Source organism: Piliocolobus tephrosceles, chromosome 2, assembly GCF_002776525.5.
Source record: "Piliocolobus tephrosceles isolate RC106 chromosome 2, ASM277652v3, whole genome shotgun sequence".
NCBI classification, from domain to species: Eukaryota; Metazoa; Chordata; class Mammalia; order Primates; family Cercopithecidae; genus Piliocolobus; species Piliocolobus tephrosceles.
Window position 1 is genome coordinate 117,359,229 of NC_045435.1, and position 26,504 is coordinate 117,385,732.

A 26,504-nucleotide genomic window follows, 5' to 3' on the forward strand; every position below is an offset into this window, starting at 1 on the left:
ATCCCAGCACTTTCGGAGGACGAGGTGGGTGGATCACCTGAGGTCAGGAGTTTGAGACCAGCCTGGCCAACATGGCGAAACCCTGTCTCTAATAAAAGTAAAAAAATTAGCTGGGCATAGTGGTGGGTGCCTGTAATCCCAGCTACTTGGAAGGCTGAGGCAGGAGGATCGCTTGAACCTGGAGTTGGAGGTTGCAGTGAGCTGAGATTGCACCATTGCATTCCAGCCTGGGCAAAGAGCAGACTCTATCTCAAAAAACAAAAACAATAACGGCAACAAAAAACACGTATTACTATATGTGGTTTTAGCAATTGCCACTTTTATATTTTTTCTAATAGAAACATTAAAAATTTGTTAATCACTAGCTTATGCACATTTTAAAAATAATTAATGGCATTTATTTTTTCACATAGTAAACTATAAAGAGTATATCTATGGCCTACGTTTCCACTACCTAGATTTTTAAAAATGTAATAAATCTAAAATAGTAAAATAGGATGAAAGAGAAAAAGCATGCACATTGTCTTTAACACTTAGTTAGGTCTCGAGAATATTGTGAGTAATGTTGTAAGACAGGAAGGAAGAGAGACACACATTGACATGGACACGTAGAGACAGAGTTGCAGCTGCTGTGTGCACGGGTGGCTGAGCTCTCAAATTCACTGTGGAATGAAACTGTAGGCAAGTGAAAGTGATGGAGTTGGAACATCCTCCTTGATTGGAAAGCCATGTGTGTGAGGAAAGACTGAAAGACCAGAGCATGTTCAGTCCTAGAGGGATAAAGTTTGAGGGAGACCTGGCTGTTGTCTAACACTGCAGGGCTGACATGAGGAAGAAGGAGCTGAATGTTTCAGCTGACTGATGGGGGCACGGGGTGAAAGACACCAGAAGATAGATTGGGGCCCTGTGGGAAGGCTTCCTCCTGCTAGGAGCTGCTCCATGATGCTGAGGCAAACTTGAAAGAACGGTGCAGGCAGAATTGTGGTGATCATCAGGAGAGAGAAAAGGATTTCTCTCTGATCATTTATTAGGAGGTTGGATAAGGAGACTTCCAAGATCCCTTTCATCTCCAAGATTCTACACAACTCACCTGATCTCTGCAATCCATTCCTGGGTTTGGTTGAAAAGGGAAGCATGTTCTATTTGCCTTGGTTATCTCTCCTGCCTCCTCTTACAGAAGTCTTTATTTCATCAACTTATTTTCTGATCAAATAGCTCAGATTGTACATTAGTCATCATTTTTAAGTGCCATTGTAGGTAGTACCCATTTAGGGAAAACTGTCATGTGTATTGGGGTCTCTAAGGTGAATTGGAAATTATCCAGGTATGTTCTGCATATGGAAAGTGCTCATTTAAATAATTGCTGGATGAAGAATGACTGAATGAATGAACAATGAACAATTAAACAGTATAAGCAGCAAGACGATTATTTACAAATGGTCCTTAGTTAAAGCCAATGAGCCATCACTCTTTATATTTAATTAGAGAAAGACTGTAGGAAGAGCTGGGACTCCAGTGGAGCAGAGAGCAGGAACTTGACAAAAAAAATTATTGGATTGGGATTTGGAAAAAAGAAATTTAAAAAGCTGTAGATGGGATGTACAGAGAGGAAATCTGTTACCAATTTCAGATGTCCTGAATAAAGCTGCTAATAACAAATCATTACTAATTACTAATCTTGTCATTACTAGTCCTGGAGATAGTGTTATGGGAAATGGGAATAGCCATGGCAGACAGTATTCTTGTATGTTAGCATTTAGAGTGATTTTGTTTTCCAGCGTCGGTCATACAGACGGGTCATCTGGCCAAACTGCAAAAGCTGGACCTGAGCTATAATGACAGCATCTGTGATGCAGGGTGGACCATGTTCTGCCAAAACGTGCGGTTCCTCAAAGAGTTAATCGAGCTGGATATTAGCCTTCGACCATCAGATTTTCGAGATTGTGGACAATGGTTTAGACACTTGTTATGTGCTGTGACCAAACTTCCTCAGATCACAGAGATAGGAATGAAAAGATGGATACTCCCAGCTTCACAGGAGGAAGAACTAGAATGCTTTGACCAAGATAAAAAAAGGAGCATTCACTTTGACCATGGTGGGTTTCAGTAAGCTGACTTCCCACATCCTACTAAGCTACAAACCATTCTCCAAAGGAAAAGAACATGAACGAATTCCAGTGTCATGAACTGAGTATCAACTTCTGGGCCGTTGAATGGGACTTATCTTACAAGAGCTTTGTAAATATATGTATATAATATCTAATATAAGCATGCCATTATTCTCTGTCTCATGAAACAAAGATGGCATTTTTCAATGGATTTGTTTTGGATATATAATTAGTTCATTTACTGTTTAGAAGCCTTGCCAAAAGCGTTTAGATTCTGGTACCGCAACTGCTTTTCTCTTGCCCAGAAATGTTGTGCCTCTTCTTTTCCTACAAGTTAAATGTTCTAAATATAAGGGTGTGCATGAGTGTGTGTGTGTGATTCTAATGTGAAAGGCACTAGCTGTCTAAGAGTTTCATGTATCATTACTATCACTATATGTATCTTAATGTGGTCTACGTAGGTTTTTTATCAGAAAGCGTACCCTTCTATGGTTTATTATTTTATGTTCTGGTGCCTTTTATCTCGGATACAAACCAGAACAATAATGATAGTCACTGACATATAAATCTTAGTAAAAAGTGTTTGAAAATTTAAAACTCACTGTGAAAAACACATCTTGTTAAAATACATTAAAACTTCTTTTTATTGTTTAAAAAAATTGTTAACATATTGCCTCCAGGCATTTCTTTGAAATGGAATTGGCTCAGAAAACTAATTTAGTTCATTAATGACAGTTTTCATGTTGCTCTAAACTATTTTTGAAATCTTTGATTTTCTTTTACTAGAGCATGAAAGTCATTGCATGGCAGAGAGGTTTGTCTACACATTTCTATTCTGACACGCTCTAGTCAAATTATGTTTTGCTTTCTTCTTACTACACTAATAATTAGTATTGCAATCACTGCCTGAAAGACATGCAAATTTAAAATCAACACTATTCCAAATTAAAACGTTTTCAGGATGAGGAGGTTTTGAATGCTGTAAAGGGGATATTTTGGGTTACATCGTATGAAAGAATACCATGAATACCATAAGCATTCCCATGAATTCCATGAGTATCTACGCATATACAAAAACCTATGCATGAATGTTCATAGCAGCTTTGTTCACAACAGCAAAAGAACTGGAAATGATGAGTGAAAGGTTAAACAAACTGTGGGACTATGGAATACTCCTTCAGCAACGGGAAGGAACAAACCACTGATCCATGCCCCAGTTGGATAGACTTCAAGTGGATTATGCTGAATAAAAAAGCCAATCCCAGTTACATACTGTATGTTTCCATTTGTGTGACATTCCTAAAATGACACAATTATGGATCTGGAGAACAGGTTAGGCACTGGGAGAGGAGTAGGCAGTAGGTATGGCTACAGAGGAATAGCACAAGGGAAACTTGTGGCAATGGAACAATTCTGTGTCTTGATTGTGATGGTGCCTACACAAAACTATATGTGACAGAATTGCATAGGATTACACACACACACACACACACACACAAATGAGTGCAATGTTAATCTTCTGGTTTTGTTATTGTGCTATAGTTATGAAAGAGGTCAGCATTGAGGGAGGCTGAGCAGTGCATGGACCTACCTAAATATTTATTTGGAACTTCCTGTGAATCTATAATTATTTCAGAATAAAAGTTTTAAAAGTAGACTGGCTGGGTGCAGTGGCTTATGCCTGTAATCCCAGCATTTTGGGAGGCCAAGGCGGGTAGATCACTCGATGTCGGGAGTTTGAGACCAGCCTGGCCAACATGATGAAACCCCATCTCTACCAAAGAAATATAAAAGCCAAGCATGGTGGCATACGCTTGTAGTCCTAGCTACTCAGGAGGCTGAGGTATGAGAATTGCTGGAACCTGGGAAATGGAGGTTGCAGTGACCCAAGATTGCACCACTGTACACCAGCCTGGGCAACAGAGTGAGATCCTGTCTTAAAAAATAATAAAAATAAATAAAAGTAGGCAAATAGTATAACGAACTCCTGTGTACTCATCACCTTATTCTACAGTTATCAATGTATGGCCAATCTTGTTTCACTTGTACTCCTACCCACTTTCCCCTCCCCCTCCCATATTATTTAGAAGAAATTCCAAGGTGTTATATCATTTTATCCATAAATATTTCAGTAAAAGTAAGAATCATTTATTTTTACACATAAACATAATTTTATGAATAATTTTAATGTAGTAGGCATCTAATTCCTAGATATTTTGCCTTCTTAATCCGTCTAGGTCCATTACCCCAATTTATCAATTTATAGGATTATTTCTTTTTTCCCTTTCCTGGTTTTCCTTTTACATCCTTCTTTCCTTTCTTATCTTTTGGAGAAGTCTTTCCTTTCTTTCGTGGTTTTAGTAGTTCACCGAATTTCCCAAATCCTTTCCGTACCATTGTTCCACGCCACCACGCCTGAATCTGAAAACAAAATAAACCCATATTCAGCATCGGCTGGTATCACAATGAACTGGAGATTGTTAAATCTCTTTATTCTGATACATGGTCTTGAAGATGTGGAGAATGGGATGTGATCAGAACTCTAAATTTTATTTTCCATCTTTCTCAATTGGCCAGGCATTCAGACAAATTTTTTTAAAAATGCATTTATTGCTTTTATGTGCCAGGGCCTGTTCTAGACTTTTGGGCAACAGCAAAGAAATAACTGTCTCAACTTTATGGAGCTCACATTCCAGTGAGGGAAGAGACAGTAAAAAATAAACACATGAATGTTTAATTTGACAGATGGTGATGAGTGCTATGGAGAGCGACCATGCATGGTGAGGGGATCTGAGTGCCTATGCCCTGCCTTCCTGCTCCTTACTGGGCTGTCTGTGCTTCTGCCTAAAGCCAGCCCTCATTTGTTCCCTGGATCCTATTCCCTCCTACCTACCCAGCAACACCCCTCCTCTAGTAGCAGACTTGTCCAGTGGCTCCCCATTTCTCTCTGAATAGAAGCCAAAGTCCTTACATGGCTTACAAGGCCCTCTCTGATCTGCCTCCCCAATCCTGACCCCTCTAACCTCTTAACTCCCCTTTCCCTGGCTCACTCTGCTCTAGCCATGTAGGCCTCCTCCCTGCTCAGACACACAGGCATAGTTGTGACTCAGAGCCTGTACATTCGCTGCTTCCTTTGCCTGGAACTCTTCTCAGTATTCAGATGGCTCACCTCTCTGCTGCTTCAAGGGTTTGCTCGATTGTCGTTGCTATGGACTGAACTGTGTTGCCCCAAACTCATATGTTGAAGCCCTAATCCCCAGTGTGATGGAAATTGGAAAAGAGGCTTTGGGGAGATGATTAGATTTAGATGAAGTCATAATGGTGGGGCCCTCATGATGAGATTAGTGGCCTTATAGGGAGAGACATCAGAGAGTTAGCACTCTCTAGTGCAATTTCTCTCTGTCTCTGTCTCCGTCTCTCTCTCTCTCTCTCTCTCTCTCTCTCTCTCTCTCAATCTGTCTCTCTCTTTCTGCCATATGAAGACACAGGGAGAAGTCAGCTTCTACAAGCCAGGAAGAGGGACTTCACCAGACTCCAATCATGCTGATACTCTGACCTTAGACTTCTGGCCTCCAGAACTGTGAGAAAATACAGTTCCGTTGTTTAAGCCACCTGTTCTATGGTATTTTGTTGTGGCAGCCTAAGCTAAGACTGTCATCTTTTCAATGAGGCCTACTCTGACGATCTTATTTAAATTACCCACTTCCCCACCTCCAAACACTACTGGCAATTTCAGTTCCCCTTAGGGTGACCTTGTTTTTTTTTGTTTTTTGTTTTTTGTTTTTTTTTCCCACAGTAGCGCTCTCTAACGTAGTATTTAATTTTATGTTTTATATTTCATGCTTTTATTTCCCTCCTACTAGATTTTAAGTGCTGTGAGGACATAAATATTTGTTTTGTTCACTGATGTATCTCAGTGCTTAGAACAGTGTCTGGTACATAGTAGAAGCTCAATAAATGTTTGTCAAATGAATGAACAAATGAAAGAGGTGGCTGGGGGTATGCTGTTTTATATAAGGTGGATCAAGGAAGGGCTCTCTGATAAGAGGATGTTTAAGCAGAGATGGAACGAAGTGAGGGCCAGAATCTTGCCCATATCTGAGGGAAGCATCTCTGGGCACAGGAGAAGCCAGTGTTAAGGCCCTGAGCCAGGAGCACGCTTGGTCCTTGGAAGAACACCAGGTATCTGCTTGTGACTGAAGCCCAGTGAGAGTAGGAAAGATGAGACGGGTAGTGAAAACAGCAGACTGATCAGGATCCAGGGAACAGCACTACTCTCTAGAGGCAGTTTAGAAATTTATGGGACTTTTTATTGTCTTAAGGTGAAGCAGTCTTCAATTGTGTGGTCTGTACCCTGGTCTACAAAGCCTTTCCAACGGTGTGCAGGCATGGATAGGTGGAAGACAGTCCATTTCCTGAGCTTCAGCTTCCATATGCATCCCTTCCTAAAATCATCCCGAGAATGTAACTGCAGATCCCCCATCCCAGTTGCCTCTTTGGTGCTCCACAGAGGAAGGGCATGCCTTGAACCCACCTGAATCTCACTATAGTGCATTGCCCTGGATTCCAAAAATCATTAGGACACACACACACACACACAAGACAATTCAAAGTACAAGTGTTGATGAGAAAATGAATGACTCTAAGGACTGGTTAACCAATCCTTTTGCAAGACAGGTGGTTTCTAATTCTACCTTCAAGAAAAATAAGGGAAACCTAGTTGACATGTCAGCTAAGACCTGCTATCAATTTGGGGGATATAAATCTGGAAGAAGTTCAGAGATGTATGAAGCATTGTTTTTTTAAAATAAAACATTACAGGCAAAAAAAGCTTCTTCCGTTCTCATTAACTCATCTGCGTGAACAAGTTTTCTCAAGGCTTTCATCTGTAAAATGAAAAACAGGAGTAGAATCTGTAATAAACCCTGTGTTATTCTAATAATCTTCAAGATTTATGCATGAATATATAAACAACACTAAAAAAACCCTCTCATTTTGGTAAAAAATCCTATATGTCTAATAATTTTTAAAATTTGTAAGAAATTTTATGTTGTTTTAGGTGATTTTATACTACTAATAGTTATAATGTATATACATTTTTAAATTTTTAAAATTTAATTTATATAAATATTTTTATTGCCTAGAAGTACAAAAGAGCAATCTATGAAAGACATATGTGTAGATATATAACCTTAGGATCAATTTTGAGGGGAAAGTAGAACGGAAGTACATGTTTAAGAAGAAAAGATATAAAAATTCTGCCTATAAAATAATAACTTGTTTAAGTATTTGTAAATTGGTGTTGACAAATCATAATGATATTCAGTTTCCACTGGATACAGTTAAAATATTGTTCTAACAGCTCTATTTTAAAATGTCAACATTTAAAATTCACTGGAAATTACATCCTTTGCAATGATTTAAACTTGTGGCCAGCAATATATTAAATATCATTTTAAGAATGTGCAAGAGGGTGCATGGTTTTTCTTTTCTTTTTTTTTTTTTGAGACGGTGTCTCGCTCTGTTGCCCAGGCTGGAGTGCAGTGGCCGGATCTTAGCTCACTGCAAGCTCCGCCTCCCGGGTTTACGCCATTCTCCTGCCTCAGCCTCCGGAGTAGCTGGGACTACAGGCGCCCGCCACCTTGCCCGGCTAGTTTTTTGTATTTTTTAGTAGAGACAGGGTTTCACCATGTTAGCCAGGATGGTCTCGATCTCCTGACCTCGTGATCCGCCCATCTCGGCCTCCCAAAGTGCTGGGATTACAGGCTTGAGCCACCGCGCCTGGCCGGTGCATGGTTTTTCAAAATGCTTTCAGGAAGTATTCAATTAAAAACTACAACTTTCATTCTTTCAAGTGTAATCCATTCTGAGCATATACACATTGAAATAATTTTTTATTTTAGTTTTTGAGATAGCTGTCGCCCAGGCTGGAGTGCAGTGGCACAATCTAGGATCACTGTAACCCCCGCCTCCTGGGTTCAAGCGATTCTCCTGCCTCAGCCTCCAGAGTAGCTGGGATTACAGGCACACACCACCATGCCCAGCTAATTTTTTGTATTTTTAGTAGAGACAGGGTTTCACCATGTTGGTCAGGCTGATCTTGAACTCCTGACCTTAAGTGATTCACCCACCTCAGCCTCCCAAAGTGCTGGGATTACGGGCGTGAGCCACCACGCCCAGCCTGAAATATGTATTTGTATATAAATTACTTTTCTTTCTCCTTTAAATTGCTACTCAGGGATTATTTCAATTAAAATTATGTGCTTTTGTAGGTTTTTATTATCTCTGAATTTATTTTGGAATGGTAAAAGAGGTATCACAAAAGATTTATCATAAAAGGGAGGACATTAGGTCTGATAGGGTTGAGGGCTATTGAGAGAGGATTTTATGGACCGCAGACTTGACTCCTACTCTGAGTGAAATGGAGGATTGCCAGTTTCAGTGGAGTGGTGAGCTCTAGCCCATGTTTTAGCAGCATCAGTGCTACTGCTGAGCAGAAGGTATATTGTAGGGGAGCTGGCGTGGAAGCAGGGACACTAGTCAAAGGGCTTATGTAGTCATCCGGCTGTGAGGTGATGGGGACTTGGGCCAGTTGGAGAATAAAGAACACTGGCTGAAGTGGACACATTCCAGAACTGTCCTACATCTCCATGGGCTCAAAGGGCTAGAGCAGAACTACAAGGATCTCAGCCCTTTGATCCTAATTAATGGCAGCTCAGAACCCTGGGCTCAGCCTCTCATCTATAAATGCTTTCATTTCCAATTTTTAAAATTTATTTTACTGCTTTTGCGAATACAAGCTTTTTTCATTCCAATGAAATAGTCCAAGAATTTGAGATTGTTTGAAATTTTGAAGTTTTGGTTTCCTTTGCCTATTTGTTGGCTTCTTATTGGACAAAGAAATAAGGGACATAAAAGACAAAAATACTAGGGCTGACATTAAAAAATCTTCTTACCCTTAGCCCTGGGGACATAAAAGTTACTAAGTAACTTCTCTTTTCAGAAGCAGGACAAGGGTGTAAGGAGTTGCTCCATAGGATAATCTGTAATGTGTTTACCATTAGACTCCCTCTAAAGCAACTGTTATCAACAATCTGGGCTGATTTTACCTTTGTTGCCATTATATTCCTATTTCTGTTTTCCTTGAGGTATTTCCATATGACCTCATTGCCTTCAGCACACACTTCTTTTGGGGGTTCTTCCATTGGATTGTCCATCAGTGTCAGAACCTTAAGATTCACTAGGGAATCCAAATTCTCCGGAAGATGGGTGAGCAAGTTGTCCTCCAGCAGTAATTCTTTCAAAGCTGAAAAGATTTTTTTTAAAATGGTGGATCCGTCTTAGAACAAACAATATTAACTTGTCACCTAATCCTGCCCACATAGATGAAGGATCCAATTCTGCATTTGCAAAAAGAATGAGAGGAAGGATGCACAAGATCCGACAAAACTTTTTCTACCATCTAATAACAGTTCTAGCTGTGTTCGCTCCTTCCCATAATGAAGAGAACAGAATTCAGTCTCCAGATATTCCAAATATTTTGTTTGTTTAGAGCAACAGTTTTTAGCTGAAACTGACAGCCCACTGGGAAAAATCACTCTCAGACCCTGCTGCTCCTAAGGTCAGCGGGCTATTTATTTATTTATTTATTTATTTATTTATTTATTTATTTATTTTGAGACAGAGTCTCTCACTTTGTTGCCCAGGCTGGAGTACAGTGGCATGAACTGGGCTTACTACAACCTCTGCCTCCCAGGTTGAAACGATTCAAGTGCCTCAGCCTTCTGAGTAGCTGGGATTCCAGGCACACGCCACCACACTTGGCTATTTTTTTTTTTTTTTTTTTTTTTTTTGAGAAGGAGTCTAGCTCTGTCACCCAGGCTGGAGTGCAGTGGCGCAATCTCGGCTCACTGCAACCTCCGCCTCCCAGGTTCAAGTGATTCTTCTGCCTCAACCTCCTAAGTAGCTGGGATTACAGACACCCACCACCACTCCCGGCTAATTTTTGTATTTTTAGTAGAGATGGGGTGTCACTGTATTGGCTAGTCTGGTCTCGAACTTCTGACCTCATGATCCACCTGCCTCGGCCTCCGAAAGTGCTGGAATTAGAGGCATGAGCCACCGCACCCAGCCTACAACTTCTTTATAACAATTCAAAGTTGTTGAAGCCAGTGTCCATAAATATTAGAGACAGAAAAATAGAAAACATTGAAAATTTTGAGAATATTTCACTCCTCCAGGGACCAAGGACAGGATTAAAGTTTATGGTCAGGAGCATTACTAAGGAGTATTGCATACAACCCCTTGCTTCCAGTTTTTTTTTTTTTCCCCCAAGATGGAGTCTCGCCGTCGCCAGGCTGGAGTGCAGTGGTGTGATTTTGGTTCACTACAACCTCTGCCTCCCGGATTCAAGCAATTTGCCTACCTCAGCCTCCCAAGTAGCTGGGATTACAGGCATGTGCCATCACACTCAGCTAATTTTGTATTTTTAGTAGAGATGGGGTTTCATCATGTTGGCCAGGCTGGTCTTGAACTCCTAACCTCAGGTGATCCGCCCACCTTGGCCTCCCAAAGTGCTGGGATTACAGGCATGAGCACTGTGCCGGGCCTTGCCCCCAATTTTTGAATGTCTTATGAGTAGGCATCAGCTTCCACTCTAATATTTTTTCATTTTTTTTCATTAAAGAATAGCCATAGTTTGGGCCGGGTGCAGTGACTCACGCCTGTAATTCCAACACTTTGGGAGGCTGAGGTGGGCACATCACGAGGTCAGGAGATCGAGACCATCCTGGCTAATATGGTGAAACCCTGTCCTTACTAAAAATACAAAAACAAATAAACAAACAAAAACTAGCCGGGCGTGGTGGTGGGCGCCTGTAGTCCCAGCTACTCAGGAGACTGAGACAGAAGAATGGCGTGAACCTGGGAGGCAGAGTTTGCAGTGAGCCGAGATCTCGCCACTGCACTCCAGCCTGGGCAACAGAGTGAAACTCTGTCTAAAAAAATAAAAAGAAAGAAAAAAAAGTGCTGTAGTTTGAAAACATGTGCATAAGCCTAGGGATTCAGAAAAAAAAAAAAAAAAAAGAAACATTTAAAATCTGATCCCAGTGGGTACTCAGCAAAAGCATGTTAAGTGAATGGATGAATGTACAGACAAACAATGGCTTAGTCTAGCAGAAAATGTTTGGCTGTTTAAATAGGAATCATACATAGTTTTCCAGGTCAATCATGTAGGTCCAAGAAAGTCCCTTGCTAATTTCACCACTGTGGGCCAGTATTTTTTCTTTTATTCAAGTGACTCAATGACCTAGATGAAATTTACTGCAGGATCCCAATTCCAAATTCTGGCATACAGTAAGTGTACAGTAAATTCTTGTTGGTAGTGTAATGAATGTATGGGTGAATGCTAATTTTCTTAGCAGTTGCTATTTACTTTTCCATTCTAATAAATGACTTAACTGCCTTTGCAAGACTCTTAGCTATACTAATCAGGACACCTGGCCTCCCCCATGTCACTGAGTGAGCCCTGCAAGGAAGTAATGGGATAGACTCAGTTCTCCCAACACTCAGATCGGTCTTTAGCAAAGCAAGGAAGCCATTCGCCATGGGAAATACTGGCCACAAACTCTACTAGGCTGTGAATCTACTAAGTTTCCTCACCTTGTGCTTGGCAAATGGCATCTGGAAGTTGCTTAAGCAAATTGTGCCGGCAATCAAGAACTTCTAGGTTAGGCATTGACCCCAAGGATACGGGCAGGTACTCCAGATGATTGTTCTCTATATATAGCTCTTTAAGACTCTGAAATAACATGCATATACCATAATAATATACCTTGATTAATTAATTATAGTGACCAGAATCACCTGTGGGTGCCCATGCATTTTTTTTTTTTTTTTTTTTTTTTTTACTTTCAATGGGGAGATAACGCATTGGGTTAAAGGGAAAAAGCATGTCTAAAGGACCATCATCAAGACATAAAATTATTTTTGAGTAAATTCATTAGACTTGGTTTCCATTTATGCAGGGAAAACAGACTACAGACATCTAGTGCTTATTTGTTTCACCAGAACTTTACGAAAAAATAATTTGAATAATTAACTACATTTATCATTAACTCTTTTTTAGTAGCTAATTATCTGTGGCAGTTGCTACAGAATGATAATTGCTTCAACTATCAACGCAATATTGCCTCATGTGAAAGTAGCCAAAATGCACAGGGAATGGGTTTGAATGTATTCAAAATAACTATTTTCAACTTCACTGGGCAAAAATCTAATGTTTGTACATGTACAGGTACAAAGGAAAAGATGATGAAAGGTGTTCTGTGAACACAGGGCAAAGGAATGGAGAATTAGGAATAGACTCCCTGTGTCATAGTGAGAATTACCTATGCTGTACATAGCATTGCATGGCTGGGGGTTATGTGGCAGCCCACGCTTACTTTATCATGGTTAAGAGTGCAGCAGGTCAGACGCGGTGGCTCACACCTGTACCCCAGCACTTTGGGAGGCTGAGAAGGGTGGATCACCTGAGTTCAGGAGTTTGAGACCAGCCTGGCCAACATGGCAAAACCCTGTCTTTACTAAAAATACAAAATTAGCCAGGTGTGGTGGCGGGCGCCTCTAATCCCAGCTATTTGGGAGGCTGAGGCAGGAGAATCACTTGAACTCGGGAGGTGGAGGTTGCAGTGAGCTGAGATTGTGCCATTGCACTCCAGCCTGGGCAACAAGAGTGAAACTCTGTCTAAAAAAAAAAAACTTGCAACAACAGGAACATAAAAAAAAAAATAGTTCTTTAAAGGATGAATACATGAAGATACCCTAGTATGGCTACTTTGAATGAAGTTATCCTGTTGCTTTGCAAGTATTCCTCACAGCCCTGTAGATCCAGGAAGCTGGTGCAACATGATTTCCCTTTTCCAAGCAGGGAGAGAGGTCACACTTCCCCTTACAGGAAATCCTGGGCACCAAAATGCAGGCTCCTAGCATGTCACTTGTATGATACTCTTTAACTTCAAAATAGTCCAGTTTTCAGGGGGCTACTTATAGAAAGTGGAAATTAAATGGAAAGAGGTAGGCCCAATTTCTGTAACTGAAACACACCAAATCACACAGTGGAAAGAAGTGTGGCCAGGACATATCCAGCAGCAATCACAATGAAATGTTGAAGGGTTGTTCACGGACAGTGGAAACCTCAAAATGTAAAAATGATTGCTTGTTTGAAGCTGGAAATCTAGTATGGATGATGCTACATCCAGCCTGTGGAGATCTCATATTTTCTCAGTTTCAGTCAGTTTAAGAGGCAGTGGCAGGTGCCTCTTAGCCTGCTCATTTGGGGAGGCTTACCTGCAGTTTCCTAATGTGTTCTGGCACATAGGTAAGTTTGAATCCCTGGTCTTGCCCAATGTATAACTTCTCTAAAGATGTTAAAGAAAGGACTTCCTCTGGAAAGGAAAGGAACTCATTTCCTGTTAGTCCAAGTATCTTCAGTTTTGAAAGTGAGCCCAATTCTGAAGGTAACTAGAAGTATTCCAAAAAGGTAAGTTTCAGGTCAAGATTATTTTTAACAGTCAGCAGAGATAAATTGGGCTTTTGGTTTTGAGGCAGACTGCTAAACAAGTGGAGTAACTTAGCCTCTCCTACTGATGAAAAATTTGTGCACATATCTGCATTACAGTATTTATACTTTGGATCTAAAGTCTCTGATTTCACTTTTATGCACCACTTTAAACTGGAGCAATTTTTTGTGGCCAGGAGCGGTGGCTTATGCCTTTAATCCCAGCAGTTTGGGAGGCCAAGACCGGTGGATCACCTGAGGTCAGGAGTTCAAGACCAGCCTGGCCAACACGGCGAAACCCTGTCTCTACTAAAAACTACAAAAATTAGCTGGGCATGGTAGTGGGTGCCTATAATCCCACCTACTTGTGAGGCTGAGGCAGGAGAATCTCTGGAAGGCAGGAAGCAGAGGCTATAGCGAGCCGAGATTGTGCCACTGCACTCCAGCCTGGGCGCCAGAGTGAGAGGCTGTCTCAAAAAAAAAAAATTGGAGCAATTTTTAACCTACGTTCTTGCCATTTATGGACTGTAGTGTGGCAACTGCTTGACACTATTGAAAGAAAAATACTAAAGTCATGTGTAATAATGCAATAATAATATTCATAATAAATTCAGTTACTGAAACTAATACATTTAGTGATATGACTCTAATAATGCAATAATAATATTCATAATAAATTCAGTTACTGGAACTAATACATTTAGTGATATGACTCTTCATCCTAAAAGGCTTTAATAATTTTGAAACTTCAGTTGAAATCTCAGTTGGAGGCAAACATATATTCACAACATTTAATCAGTGTTCAGTGAACTCCTTTATGATCCTATCATGTCGTGTTCTGCTTTTCAGTGAACACCCAGGCTTGTGTACCCTATGTGGGAACTGGGTTGGCATTTCACAGAGTGCCACACTTTCAGGGCTGGAAGGCCTTAAGAAGGTTCTCTATTTCAACCTTCTAATACAGTGGTTGCATACATTCTATAGTGAGCCATCCGGTTGTATCTAAGCACCACCTCCTGTGAAGAAAAGCTCATTGTCTTCTATGGCTACTTCTAACCATCAGATTTCCCACTTTAGTACAGCCAAAATCAGCTTCACCATTTTGTCTGCCTATCGGTTTCTTTCTGGACCATGGGAACCATATGAGAAAAAATTTCATTCTTAAAATATGTGACAATCACTCTGTTGACTGGGTTACAGAGATGCCTTATTTTCTTGTAGAAAAAAAAAATCCCAGCTATATAGCTCAACAGCTCCTTAACTCATATGTTCCTTTATCTGGTTTAATTCTTAACTGGGAAATCCTTCCCCACAGTTCCCTGCTTGAGCTCATGGACATTCTTCCCGGCCATTCCCTAGTCTGTCACCCGACTTTCATTCTGGCTAGAGCACAGCTGAGCTGCTCCCACCCCACCTCTCTGTCGATAGCTGGAACAGACATGTCACTGGTGAATGGGCCACTTACATGGAGAAAAAAGAAAGTTCACTGTAGGACAACCTATCTGTAAAAGTTTCACATACTTGGAAAAATAATGCATTTTTCTCTTTTTTATGTAGAGTAAGGACTCATTTTCCTAAAAATGCTGTAACAGTTTTCCAGTTTTATTTACTTACCTGTATATTTTAATTAGATCAAGTCAGTCTCTGGAGAAACTGATGTGTAAGCTTTCCTTTTGGCCATTTCAAAATTCTTCATCAAGCACTTAGAGCCCTTCAATACAAAATGCCTGCCTTCTGTGCAGTCCAAAACAACGAAAAAATATTTTTCAATCTAACCATTTTATTATAACCTAGAAATTTCACTCTTGTTGCTGTTTACTTAACTCATAAAGGCTTAGCTTTTCTTTTTCAAAGCATATTGAAGGTTCAAAAATTTCTTTCAGAATATTTAAGATCCAGTAGTTAGTTTCATCATAGTCATAGTAAAGTATAATGAGAAGAAATCTAGATGTATAGAATAGAAAATCTGTAGAGCATTAGATGAAGACAATTACTGATGACACTATAATTGACATATAGCCATTTTGGGATCGGGTACATTGTTTTTGTTTTGTTTTGTTTTTGTTTTTGTTTTTTTTAGATGGAATTTCGCTCTTCTTGCCCAGGCTGGAGTGGCAATCGTATAATCTCAGCTCACTGCAGTCTCTGCCTCCTGGGTTCAAGCAATTCTCCTGCCTCAACCTCCCGAGTAGCTGGGATTACCGGTGCCCTCCACCATGCCCGGCTAATTTTTGAATTTTTAGTAGAGATGGGTTTCGCCATGTTGGCCAAACTCCTGACCTCAGTTGATCTACTCGCCTCATCCTCCCAAAGTGTTGTGATTACAGGCATGAGCCACCGCACCTGGCCTGGTTTTCTCCCTTAATAGAAGTATACTCTACAAATAAAATCCATCTAGGTGCACATTGAAAATCAGATATTTTTGCATGCACACAGGCAAGTAGAAGCTACTGGTCAGGCTTTAAGAGCTAGTAACCCATGAGTTGAGTCTTTGGGGAGGGAGAGATAATGAGCTGACTTAAAGGCCATGTTTCATTAAGGAGAGAAATGCATTGGAAGGTGGTATTAGCATGAAAGGAAATTGAGAAGGGAGGACAAATGCACACACACGCACAAAGCCCATCAGAATAACTGAAGAGGAAAAAGCAATGGTACATAGAGATTGTCATATTCAATACAGTAATATTTAACATGTCTACATTTCAGTGCAGTTTGACTTGTGGTAAAACTTGGTATTGGATGAAGCTAGTCTGTGATTCGCTCCTTTGATTTCTTAAAATTTCTCTCAGAACAGGATTTGGTATTATTCATGGCTCAGTATAATGTGTCATCCTTCCCATATGTACTTTACATTTTAAGTCTTTCACTCCAACTGCAGAATGACAGACTTATCCACCAAAAGGAATTTCTTACATCAGCAGTGGAATAGTTCAGTGGAATGGGCTCTCACAGAACCTCAAAAATCCTCCAAGGTGAGTTGCTACATCAGTAGAGATTAAGTCCTAGAATTTCGTCCTAAATCTACAAGTTACCATCAAAATGTTTACTTCCTGAAAGGCAGCTTTAAAACCCCATAGCAATTCGGGGAAAACAGTTCTAGAAATAAAAAATCAAATAAAAGATTTTTTAGCAGCTGGGCACAGTGGCTCACGCCTGTAATTCCAGCACTTTGGGAGGCTGAAGTGGGCGGATCACGAGGTCAGGAGTTTGAGACCAGCCTGGTCAATATGGTGAAACCCTGCCTCTACTAAAAATACAAAAATTAGCTGGGTGTGGTAGCAGGCGCCTGTAGTCCCAGCTACTCAGGAGGCTGAGGAAGGAGAATCACTTGAACCTGGGAGGTGGAGGTTGCAGTGAGCCGAGACGGCACCATTGCATTCCAGTCTGGGCGACAGAGCGACAGTTCATCTCAAAAAAAAAAAAAAAAAAAAAAAAAAGATTTTTAATAATAAACCTGTAAGGATCAGGACTTTTGTAATGTATGGGGAACACATAAGACTGGTGTCCATGGCCAGGTAAAGCAGACCTATTATTTGATTACAGTTGTTGATTTCCAAATTCCCCTTTTTACTCCCTCTACAGTTGTCTTTTGCTCTTAACAACTGTTTTTTTTCTTTTTAAATCAAATATTATAGGACAGGCATGGTGACTCACACCTGTAATCCCAGCACCTTGTAAGGCCAAAACGGGCAGATCACTTGAAGCCAGGAGTTTGAGACCAGCCTGGCCAACATAGTGAAATCCAGTCTCTATTAGAAATACAAAAGTTAGTCGGGTGTGATAGCGCACACCTGTAGTCCCAGCTACTTGGGAGGCTGAGGCAGGAGAATCACTTGAACCCAGGAGACAGAGGTTGCAGTGAGCCGAGATAGCACCACTGCACTCCAGCCTGGGTGACAGAGTGAGTGAGACTCCATCTCAAAAATAAATAAATAAAATTAAAATAAATAGAATATTATAAAATAATAAAGAAACATAAACCCACGCATGCCCAACTGCCCAAATCTTTTAATAAACCAAATGAAACACTGTAATTAAGTTCAGTCCCCTTAGGATCCCTTCCCCATTTGCTTTCTTGGTTTTTAAAGGCACATTCCTACATTGCCCAGTACGGTCTTGAACTTCTGGCCTCTAATGATCCTCCCTCCTTGGCCCCCTAAAGTGCTGGGATTAGAGGAGTGAGCCACCGCACCCAGCTGCTTCTCTATTTTGTTGACTTCCTTCTCTCTTCCCAGAGGCAGCCACCTTCAGGAATTTAGTTTTCTTCCAGTTAGTATTTTATATTTTCATTATATAAAAAAAAATCCATAAAATATGTGTTGTGTGTATATGTGTGTATGTATATATATATTTATATATATTTATATATATATAGTTTTGTGTGATTTTAAAATGTATAAATGGTATCACAATGTTCTGCAATTTGATGTAGAACTTTAGGTTTTCCTTTCAACAAACATCACAATTTTGAGATCTATCCATATTGGCACATACAGTACCAGTTCACTTAAATTACTATATAACTTCATTTTATGAATATGTTGAAGTTTATTTGCCCACTCCCCTACTGACATTTAGATTGTCTCCCATAATTTCATGATTATCAACAATGCTAAATGACCATTTTTGAATATGCCACCCTGCACACACGGGACAGTTTCTCTAGGGGCAGATCTGGTTTTGCAGTTTCCTATGGATGAAACTTTAGGCTTCTAAGGCTGTATGTATTAGAAACATCTGCTGGTAATGGAAATTCTGTCAGGAGATGGTCTTTGTTAAGAATATAGACCCTGGGCTGGGCGCGGTGGCTCACGCTTGTAATCCCAGCACTTTGGGAGGCCGAGGCGGGGGGATCACGAGGTCAGGAGTTTGAGACCAGCCTGGACAACACAGTGAAACCCCGTCTCTACTAAAAATACAAAAATTAGCTGGGCATGGTGGTAGGTGCCTGTAATCCCAGCTATTCGAAATGCTGAGGCAGGAGAACCGCTTGAACCCGGGAGGCGGACGTTGCAGTAAGCCGAGATCACCCAACTGCACTCTAGCCTGGAGGACAAAGCTAGACTCCATCTTGGGGAGGGGGGGAAAAAGAAGGTAGACCCTGGAGCCTGGCAGCTGTGGGCTGGAATCGCGGCTGTATCACTTACAGGCTGTGTAGCCTTGGCCATGTTAGTTAAGCTCCCTGCCCCTCACTTCCTTCATATATCATTGAGGACACAGTCGTTGTGAGGGGTAAACGAGATGATCCATGTAAACACTTAGCTCAGTGACTGGCACATACACCCTCTAAATAAACATTAGCTACTTTATGATTACTGCTGCTATCAGGGAAAAAGAAAGTAATACAAAGTATCACCTTGTTGAATATTTAGTAATCTTGGATTTTCGCCCATCAAGTCAGTATAAATTTGCTGTTTAGACACTGAACCAACGTAGGGCAGGAAGGACCCTGGATGAGAGCATAGTCACAGCCAGAAAGGGAATCCGTACCTGTCCTATTTTATTGTCATCCAGTCCCAGGACTTCAAGGTTCTTCAGCGCACAGATCTGCAGCGGGCAGTGGTCCAGGTGGTTCTGGCTTAGGTCCAGGCAGCGCAAGTTGACCAGGCGCCTGAAGCAGCCCCGCAGCCTGTGCAGGCCTGTGTTTCCCAGGTAGAGCAGGTGCAGCGAGGTCCACCGGCAAATGAGGTATGGCACCTTCTCCAGGCGGTTCCCACTCAGCCCTATTTCCGTCATCTTCCTGAGCTCGGTGAGGCTCTTCGGGATGGAGTGGAGGAGGTTATGGGATAAATCGAGCACCGACAGTTGGCTACAGTGGCACAGGGACGCGGGCAGAACGGGAAGGTTGTTAGAAGCAACATAGAACTTCTGCAGCCCTGTCAGGTGCCCGATCTCTTCTGGGATGGCACCGATTTTGTTCTCGTCCAGGTCAATGATCTCCAGATTATAGAGAACACAGAGCTCCTGGGGGAAAACTTCAAATTGGTTTCGCTTCAGGTAGATCTCCCTCAGCTTGGTTTGGTTCACTATTTCCTTGGGCAGACATTTCAGGTGGTTTCCGGTCAGTCCCAGCAGCTCGAGATGGTGGAGGTTTTTACAGATGACGACGGGAATTTCCTTCAGGTCCGTCTGGTAGAGCCGGAGCTCGCGCAGGGCGTGGAGGAAGCTGACGATGAGAAGGGAGGAGGAGAAGATGGGGTTGTAGCTCAGGTCCAGTCTCTCCAGGCTGCTCAGCAGCCCCAGCGCCGGGCACAGGCTCCTCAGGTTGTTCTTGTCCAGGTAGAGGACCCTGATGTTCTTCAAACGCTGAATCTCCTGGGGAATTTCTTCAATCTGGTTGTTCTCCAAATGCACTTCTTCTAATTCTGTGAATGTGAAGATTTCCAACGGAATGGCAGTCAAGCTCTGATTAGAGGCATCAATGAAAAATGTTCTATCATTGACGTGCTGTGGATCATTTCTCTGATGAATTTTAGGTGACTGTTCTACTGATTTTATGTCTTTTGACATTATTGTGAAGAAAAGCTCAAATATTCAAAATCTGAAATACTGTGAAAAGGATGAAAAAAAAAAAAAAATCAGAATCTACCTGCCACCAGACTTGCTATCCTGAAGAAAAATAAAATTAAAACCTAGTTGATTAAACTCACTGCTTGAAACTATGACAGAACATAAAATTTAGGTTTTTGCATTTCATGTTAGAAGAATTAAAGTGTAGACTCCTTCCACTAACACATAGACTCACATAAAAAAAAAGAGATTAACTTCAGTTTTATTTATTTATTAATTTTTGAGACGGAGTTTCGCTTTTGTTGCCCAGGCTGGAGTGCAATGGTTTGATTTCGGCTTACTACAACCTCTGCCTCCCGGGTTCAAGCGATTCCCCTGCTTCAGCCTCCAGAGTAGCTGGGATTACAGGCACCCACCACCATGCCCAGCTAAATTTTTTTGCAATTTTAGTAGAGACAGGGTTTCACCATGTTGGCCAGGCTGGTCTCAAACTCCCGACCTCAGGTCCACTCGCCTTGGCCTCCCAAAATGCTGGGATTACAGGCATGAGCCGCTGTACCCAGCCTAATTTCACTTAAAAAAAAAAAAAAAAGCCTATTCTGAATGTTTCCAGTAGGATGTAGAAGGTTGCAAAAGATTCTTGCTCTTACCATAACACTGAGAAAACACTAGGGAAAAAACCTCATATTTTAAAATATAGTATTTTTCCTTAAAGCCACCAGAGAGCCGAAGATACAAAGAGAGCAAAAAACAAAAAAACAAAAAAACAAAAAACAAAAAACAAAAAACAAAAACAAACAAACAAACAAAAAAACCCCCCCCAAAACACTATATTCTAGAGATGCACCAGCCTTTCCTAAATAACTAGAGACCTGTAAGTAGACACTCTCATGGCTGATGGCATTTGCAAGTTTGAGGACTGTCAGGCAGAGAAACAACTCTTTAATAGGCACAGGCAAAGGAACTTCCGGGAGAAGAATAAACCTGCCAAACTTTTAACAGTCATGTGTAGGCTGCCATAGTGGATTAGAATCTGGAGTAGCCCCAAATGCAAAGTCCGTTCTCCCCACTAACTAGTTCTTCCCATTAGTCTTTGTCTGGCTAAGTGGCCACAGGGAAATTTGCAGGCTGGACTAAAGAACAGAGGTCCTGTAGTTTCACGGCCTTAAGTACTGAAGCCTGGCTGGAAGGAGCTTAACTCTGTCTAAGCGAGACATTTGGAACTGCAGTTAATTGAAATGAACTAAAGCCCAACCCAGAAACAAATTAAAGTCTAATAAATGGAGAGACAAATCATGTCCATGGATTAGAATACTCAATAATGTTAAGATGTCAGTATTCCCCCAATTGGATCTATAGTTTTATGTAATGTCAGTCAAAATTTTAGCAAACTTTTTTTTTTTCTTTTTTGGTAGAAGTTAACAAGCTGATTCTAAAATTTATGTGAAAATGCAAAGGAACTAAAGATAATCTTTAGTGAAAACAAAATCAGCAGACTTACACTACTAGGCTTATAAATCTTATAAATGCAAGATGTGAATATTGTATTTCAGAAGGGTAAGTCTTTAGTACACACACACACACACAGAGAGAGAGAGTCTGTGGGGGAAAGGCAGAGAACAACATGACATGATAGTGGCAAGGCTGGCGGTAGTGTCTTTGAACTTCTTTTTAGGATGAAGGCAGTCCTTCTGGAGTATCTGAACCTCTCATCTGTCGCAGAGGCCTAGTCCCTAGATGAAGGGGATACATTTCTAGTTCCATACATAATACTACTGTTCCTCAAAACACAACACTATGTGCTTCAGGAGCTTGTTGCTTTATGCCTGGACTCAAAACCAGCTCCGAGACAGTGTTATTTAAATAAAAGGAAATATTTAACACTGATTTTGTTTAAAACTAGCTGTCTCCAACATTTTTGTCATTTAGTCATCAGGCAGATTAAATTTATCTAGTACTATTTAGTCCTGTAAGGTAAAATCTCCAGTTTCCTACTTGCAAATTTCTGAAAATTCTCCACAGTATGTAGACTGAGACGATAATACAAATAAAAATAGGGAACACCTAGAACAATGATTATGTACTCCAGGCTTTACTTAAAGTAACCTAATCAATCTTTGTAACAATCCTATGCAGGAGGCATCACTGTTAGCCCTGTTTCACAGATAAAGAAATTGTATAACTGAAAGGGCTCTTCTCAGAACATCGTAGGAAGTGTGAGTAAGAGCAGAGAATTGGACACAACCTCACCTAGAGTTTTAACATCACTCGTTTACAGGAAACCTGGCATTTATTAAAATCATTCTTCTTGGGTGTGAGATTTTAGACTTGATTTTACTGTGCAGCATTACAACAAAGTCACTTGGGAGAAATTTATGTGGATTAGAATTAATATGAGGGTGTCTGGGCTTCCAGACACATGAAATAACTTATTTCTCTTAACATTCATCTTTCTCCATAATAAGACCTGCTTAGAATATCTGATTGTGTGTGTATGTTATCTCACCTTAATCATATATCCCATCAATTTGACGGCCCCCTGAAAGCTGTATATACGCCCATATTTCACATTCATTTGTGGATTTAATAAACGGAGATTTTAAAGCCCGGATTTGCAATAGCTTTGCCAGTAATTCCACCACAGTAAATGAGAATGGGGAAGATTTGGTCTTTATTGGCCATTTTTTCCCTAGGGATTGCTACCCAAATGTGATCTAATTTACTTATTATTACAACCCAATATTATGGTGGGGTGGTTTCTAAATTAAATAACTGTTGCATCTTCATTTGAAGGAGCCAAGATTTGGATAGTTTAACAATTAGCTTTCTTTGTGTAACTCCAACACCTGAGAAAATCATTTAAGAAACTAATCAGCCCTCTCAAATTTACAGTGAGTGTTCATGCTTTTGTTTCCAAGTCCATCTATGCACAAACTGGATAGGTAAGACTAGGTTCCTGAGGTCAATATGGTGCGCGACTCTCTCAGCATAAAAACCCAGTTATAGTTAAAAGAATTTCAAGATTTTGCTTAAAACCTCACTCAGCAGATCTATTCCTTCTAAAAACCGGTGAACCACAAACAAACTAAAAGTAACCTTAATTGACTTCAGACTGGAAATTCATGTAATGGTAATAAAGAGTAGCAGAATATGCCACTCCAAAATATGCCACTTCGGTATAAGGATTACTTTAAGCTAAAGACACTTGAAAAATGGCAGATACAAGAAGTGTATTCTAATCTTCCCTTTCCCTCCTTGAAAACAGGAGCTAAAACCTCCCATGCAAAACATGCCTCCCCTATACCAGAAAGAAAATTCTTCAACAGGGAGTCACAGCTGAGAGAATTCTGTACAAATACATCTTGTAAAAAAAAAAAAAAATTCCTGGAGGCAGAGCAAGATGGCTGAATAGAACCCTCTAGCAATCATCCCCTCCAACAGGAACACCAAATTGAACAACTATTCACAAAGGAAAGCACCTTCATAAGAACCAAAAATCGAGTTTGCAATCACAGTCCCTGGTTTTAACATCATAGCAAGGAAAGAGGCACTGAAGAGGGTAGGAAAGACAGTCCTGGATTGTCAGAACCATCCCTCCTCCATCCCCCAGCAGCAGCCACGTGGCACAGAGAGAGAATATGTGTGCTTTGGGGAGGGAGAGGAAAGTGACTGTGGGGCTTTGTAATGGACTTCAGTGCTGCCTGTCACAGTGGAAAGCAATACTGGGTAGAATTCAGGTGGTGCTCATGGAGGGAGCATTTAGACCAGCCCTAGCCAGAGGGGAATTGTCCATGCCAGTGGGTGGAACCTGAGTTCTGGCTAGCCCCAACACTGTGGGATAAAGTGCTCTGGGGGTTCTAAATAAACTTGAAAGGCAGTCCAGGTCACAAGGACTGCAATTCCTGGGCAAATCTTGATGCTGTGCTGGGCTCTGAGGAATTGCTCTTGAGGTGCTAAATGTATTTTAAAAAACAAGACCCAGTGATCGATGTGTGGTCTGCAAGAAATACATTTCACCTATAAAGACACACATATGCTGAAAATAAAGGAATGGGAAAAGATATTCTATGTGAATGGAGAACAAAAAGAGCAGGAGTAGCTACACATATGTTAGACAAAATAGATTTCTAGACAAAATAAATTTCAAGACAAAAGCTATAAAAAAAAGACAAAAAAGGTCATTATATAATGATAAAGGGGTTCATTCCTCAAGAGGATATAATGATTGTAAATATATATATACTCAACACTGGATCACCTAGTTATGTAAAGCAAATATTACTAGAGATAAAGAAAGAGATAGACTCCAGTATAATAATGGCTGTTGATTTCAGCATTGGACACTTTCAGCATTGGACAGATAAAGACAGAAAATCAACAAAGAAGCACTGGAATTAATCTGCACTATAGACCAAATGGACCTAGATATTTACAGAACATTTCACCCAACAGCTGCAGAATACACATTCTTTTCCTCAGCACATGGATCTTCTCAAGGATGGACAACATTTTAGGTCACAAAACAAGTCTTAAAAATTTCAAAAATATCAAAATCATATTAAATATCTTCTCTGAGCATGGTGGAATAAAACTAGAAAGCAATAACAAGAAGAAATTTGGGAATCATACAAATACGTGGAAATCAAACAACATGCTCCTGAATAACCAGTAGGTCAATGAAAAAAATTAAGAAAATTTAAAAAATTCTTGAAACAAATTAAAATAGAAACACAACATAACAAAAGCTGTGGGCCGGGCGCGGTGGCTCAAGCCTGTAATCCCAGCACTTTGGGAGGCCGAGACGGGTGGATCACGAGGTCAGGAGATCGAGACCATCCTGGCTAACATGGTGATACCCCGTCTCAACTAAAAAATACAAAAAACTAGCCGGGCGAGGTGGCGGGCGCCTGTAGTCCCAGCTACTAGGGAGGCTGAGGCAGGAGAATGGCGTGAACCTGGGAGGCGGAGCTTGCAATGAGCTGAGATCCGGCCACTGCACTCCAGCCTGGGCGACAGAGCCAGACTCCATCTCAAAACAAAAACAAAAACAAAAACAAAAACAAAAACAAAAAACAAAAGCCGTGGGATACAGTGAAAGCAGTACTAAGAGGGATGTTTATAGAATTAAGGGCCTACATCAAAAAAGCAGGAAAACTTCAAATAAACAATGTAATCTGCCGGGTGCGGTGGCTCAAGCCTGTAATCCCAGCACTTTGGGAGGCCGAGACGGGCGGATCACGAGGTCAGGAGATCGAGACCATCCTGGCTAACACTGTGAAACCCCATCTCTACTAAAAAAACAAAAAAAAAAACAAAAAAAACTAGCCGGGCGAGGTGGCAGGCGCCTGTAATCCCAGCTACTCCGGAGGCTGAGGCAGGAGAATGGCGTAAACCCGGGAGGCAGAGCTTGTAGTGAGCTGAGATCCGGCCACTGCACTCCAGCCCGGGGACAGAGCGAGACTCCGTCTCAAAAAAAAAAAAAAAAAACAATGTAATCATGCATCTTAAAGAACTAGAAAAGTAAGAGCAAACCAAATTCAAAGTTAGTAGAAGGCTGGAGTGATAGCTCATGCCTGTAATCCCAGCACTTTGGGAGGCTGAGGCAAGTGGATTACCTGAGGTCAGGAGTTCAAGACCAGCTTGGCCAATATGGTGAAACCCCGTCTCTACTAAAAATACAAAAATTAGCCAGGTGTGGTTGTGTGTGCCTGTAATCCCAGCTACTCAGGAGGCTGAGGCATGAGAATTGCTTGAACCCAGGAGGCAGAGGTTGCAGTGAGCTGAGATCATGCCACTGTACTCCAGCCTGGGCAACAGAGAAAAACGCTGTCAAAAAAAAAAAAAAAAGAAGAAAAGAAATAATAAAAATAAAAGAAAAAGCAGAAGAAAATAAATAAAAATCAGAGCAGAAATAAATGAAATTAAATTAAAGAACAATCCAAAAAATTAATAAAATGATATGAAAAGCTGAGTTTTCTGAAAAGATGAACAAAATCAATAAACGTCTAGCCAGATTAGGAAAAAAGAGAGAAGACCCAATAAAAAAAATCAGAGATGAAAAAGGAGACATTACAACTGATACAGCAGAAATTCCGAGGATCAACTATATTTTAACACACTGGGAAACCTAGAAGAAATGGATAAACTCCTAGATATACACCATTTACCAAGATTGAACCATGAAGAAATCTGAAACCTCAATAGACCAATAACAAGTAAAAAGATCAAAGTCATAATAAAAAGTTACCCTAGCAAAGAAAAGCCTGGGATCCAATGGCTTCAATGCTGAATTTTATCAAACATTTAAAGAAGAACTAATACCAATCCTA

The 26,504-nt window shown here is 40.8% G+C and overlaps 2 protein-coding genes across 3 annotated transcripts in view; one reads left to right on the forward strand and one right to left on the reverse strand.

The window, feature by feature from the left end:
- LRRC31 (leucine rich repeat containing 31) overlaps positions 1-3,817 on the forward strand; it is a 31,918-nt gene extending 28,101 nt beyond the window's left edge. The window contains exon 9 of one of the 2 annotated variants that reach the window (XM_023213524.2): positions 1,779-3,817. In XM_023213524.2, the coding sequence (XP_023069292.2) occupies positions 1,779-2,110 (332 nt within the window). In that variant the 3' untranslated portion in view covers positions 2,111-3,817. The remainder of the gene's footprint in view (positions 1-1,778) is intronic. The other variant, XM_023213525.2, reaches the window with a different exon arrangement.
- Positions 3,818-4,234: 417 nt separating this feature from the next.
- Positions 4,235-20,206, reverse strand: LRRIQ4 (leucine rich repeats and IQ motif containing 4). The gene is made up of 5 exons (XM_026454905.1): positions 19,156-20,206; positions 13,455-13,628; positions 11,769-11,907; positions 9,218-9,414; positions 4,235-4,529 (listed from the first exon to the last, which is right to left on the reverse strand). The coding sequence occupies exons 1-5, from the start codon at positions 20,173-20,175 to the stop codon at positions 4,377-4,379; spliced, it is 1,683 nt and encodes a 560-aa protein (XP_026310690.1). The 5' UTR covers positions 20,176-20,206; the 3' UTR covers positions 4,235-4,376.
- Between the last annotated feature and the right edge of the window lie 6,298 nt (positions 20,207-26,504).

Excerpts from the sequence above, each read along its gene's own strand:
- LRRIQ4 (XM_026454905.1), bottom strand. The coding sequence starts at position 20,175 with ATGTCAAAAGACATAAAATCAGTAGAACAGTCACCTAAAATTCATCAG. Across the intron at positions 13,629-19,155 it reads ATGACAATAAAATAGGACAG|TTACCTTCAGAATTGGGCTC; the intron begins GTACGGATTCCC and ends GAATACTTCTAG. Across the intron at positions 11,908-13,454 it reads AACACATTAGGAAACTGCAG|AGTCTTAAAGAGCTATATAT; the intron begins GTAAGCCTCCCC and ends ATGTTATTTCAG.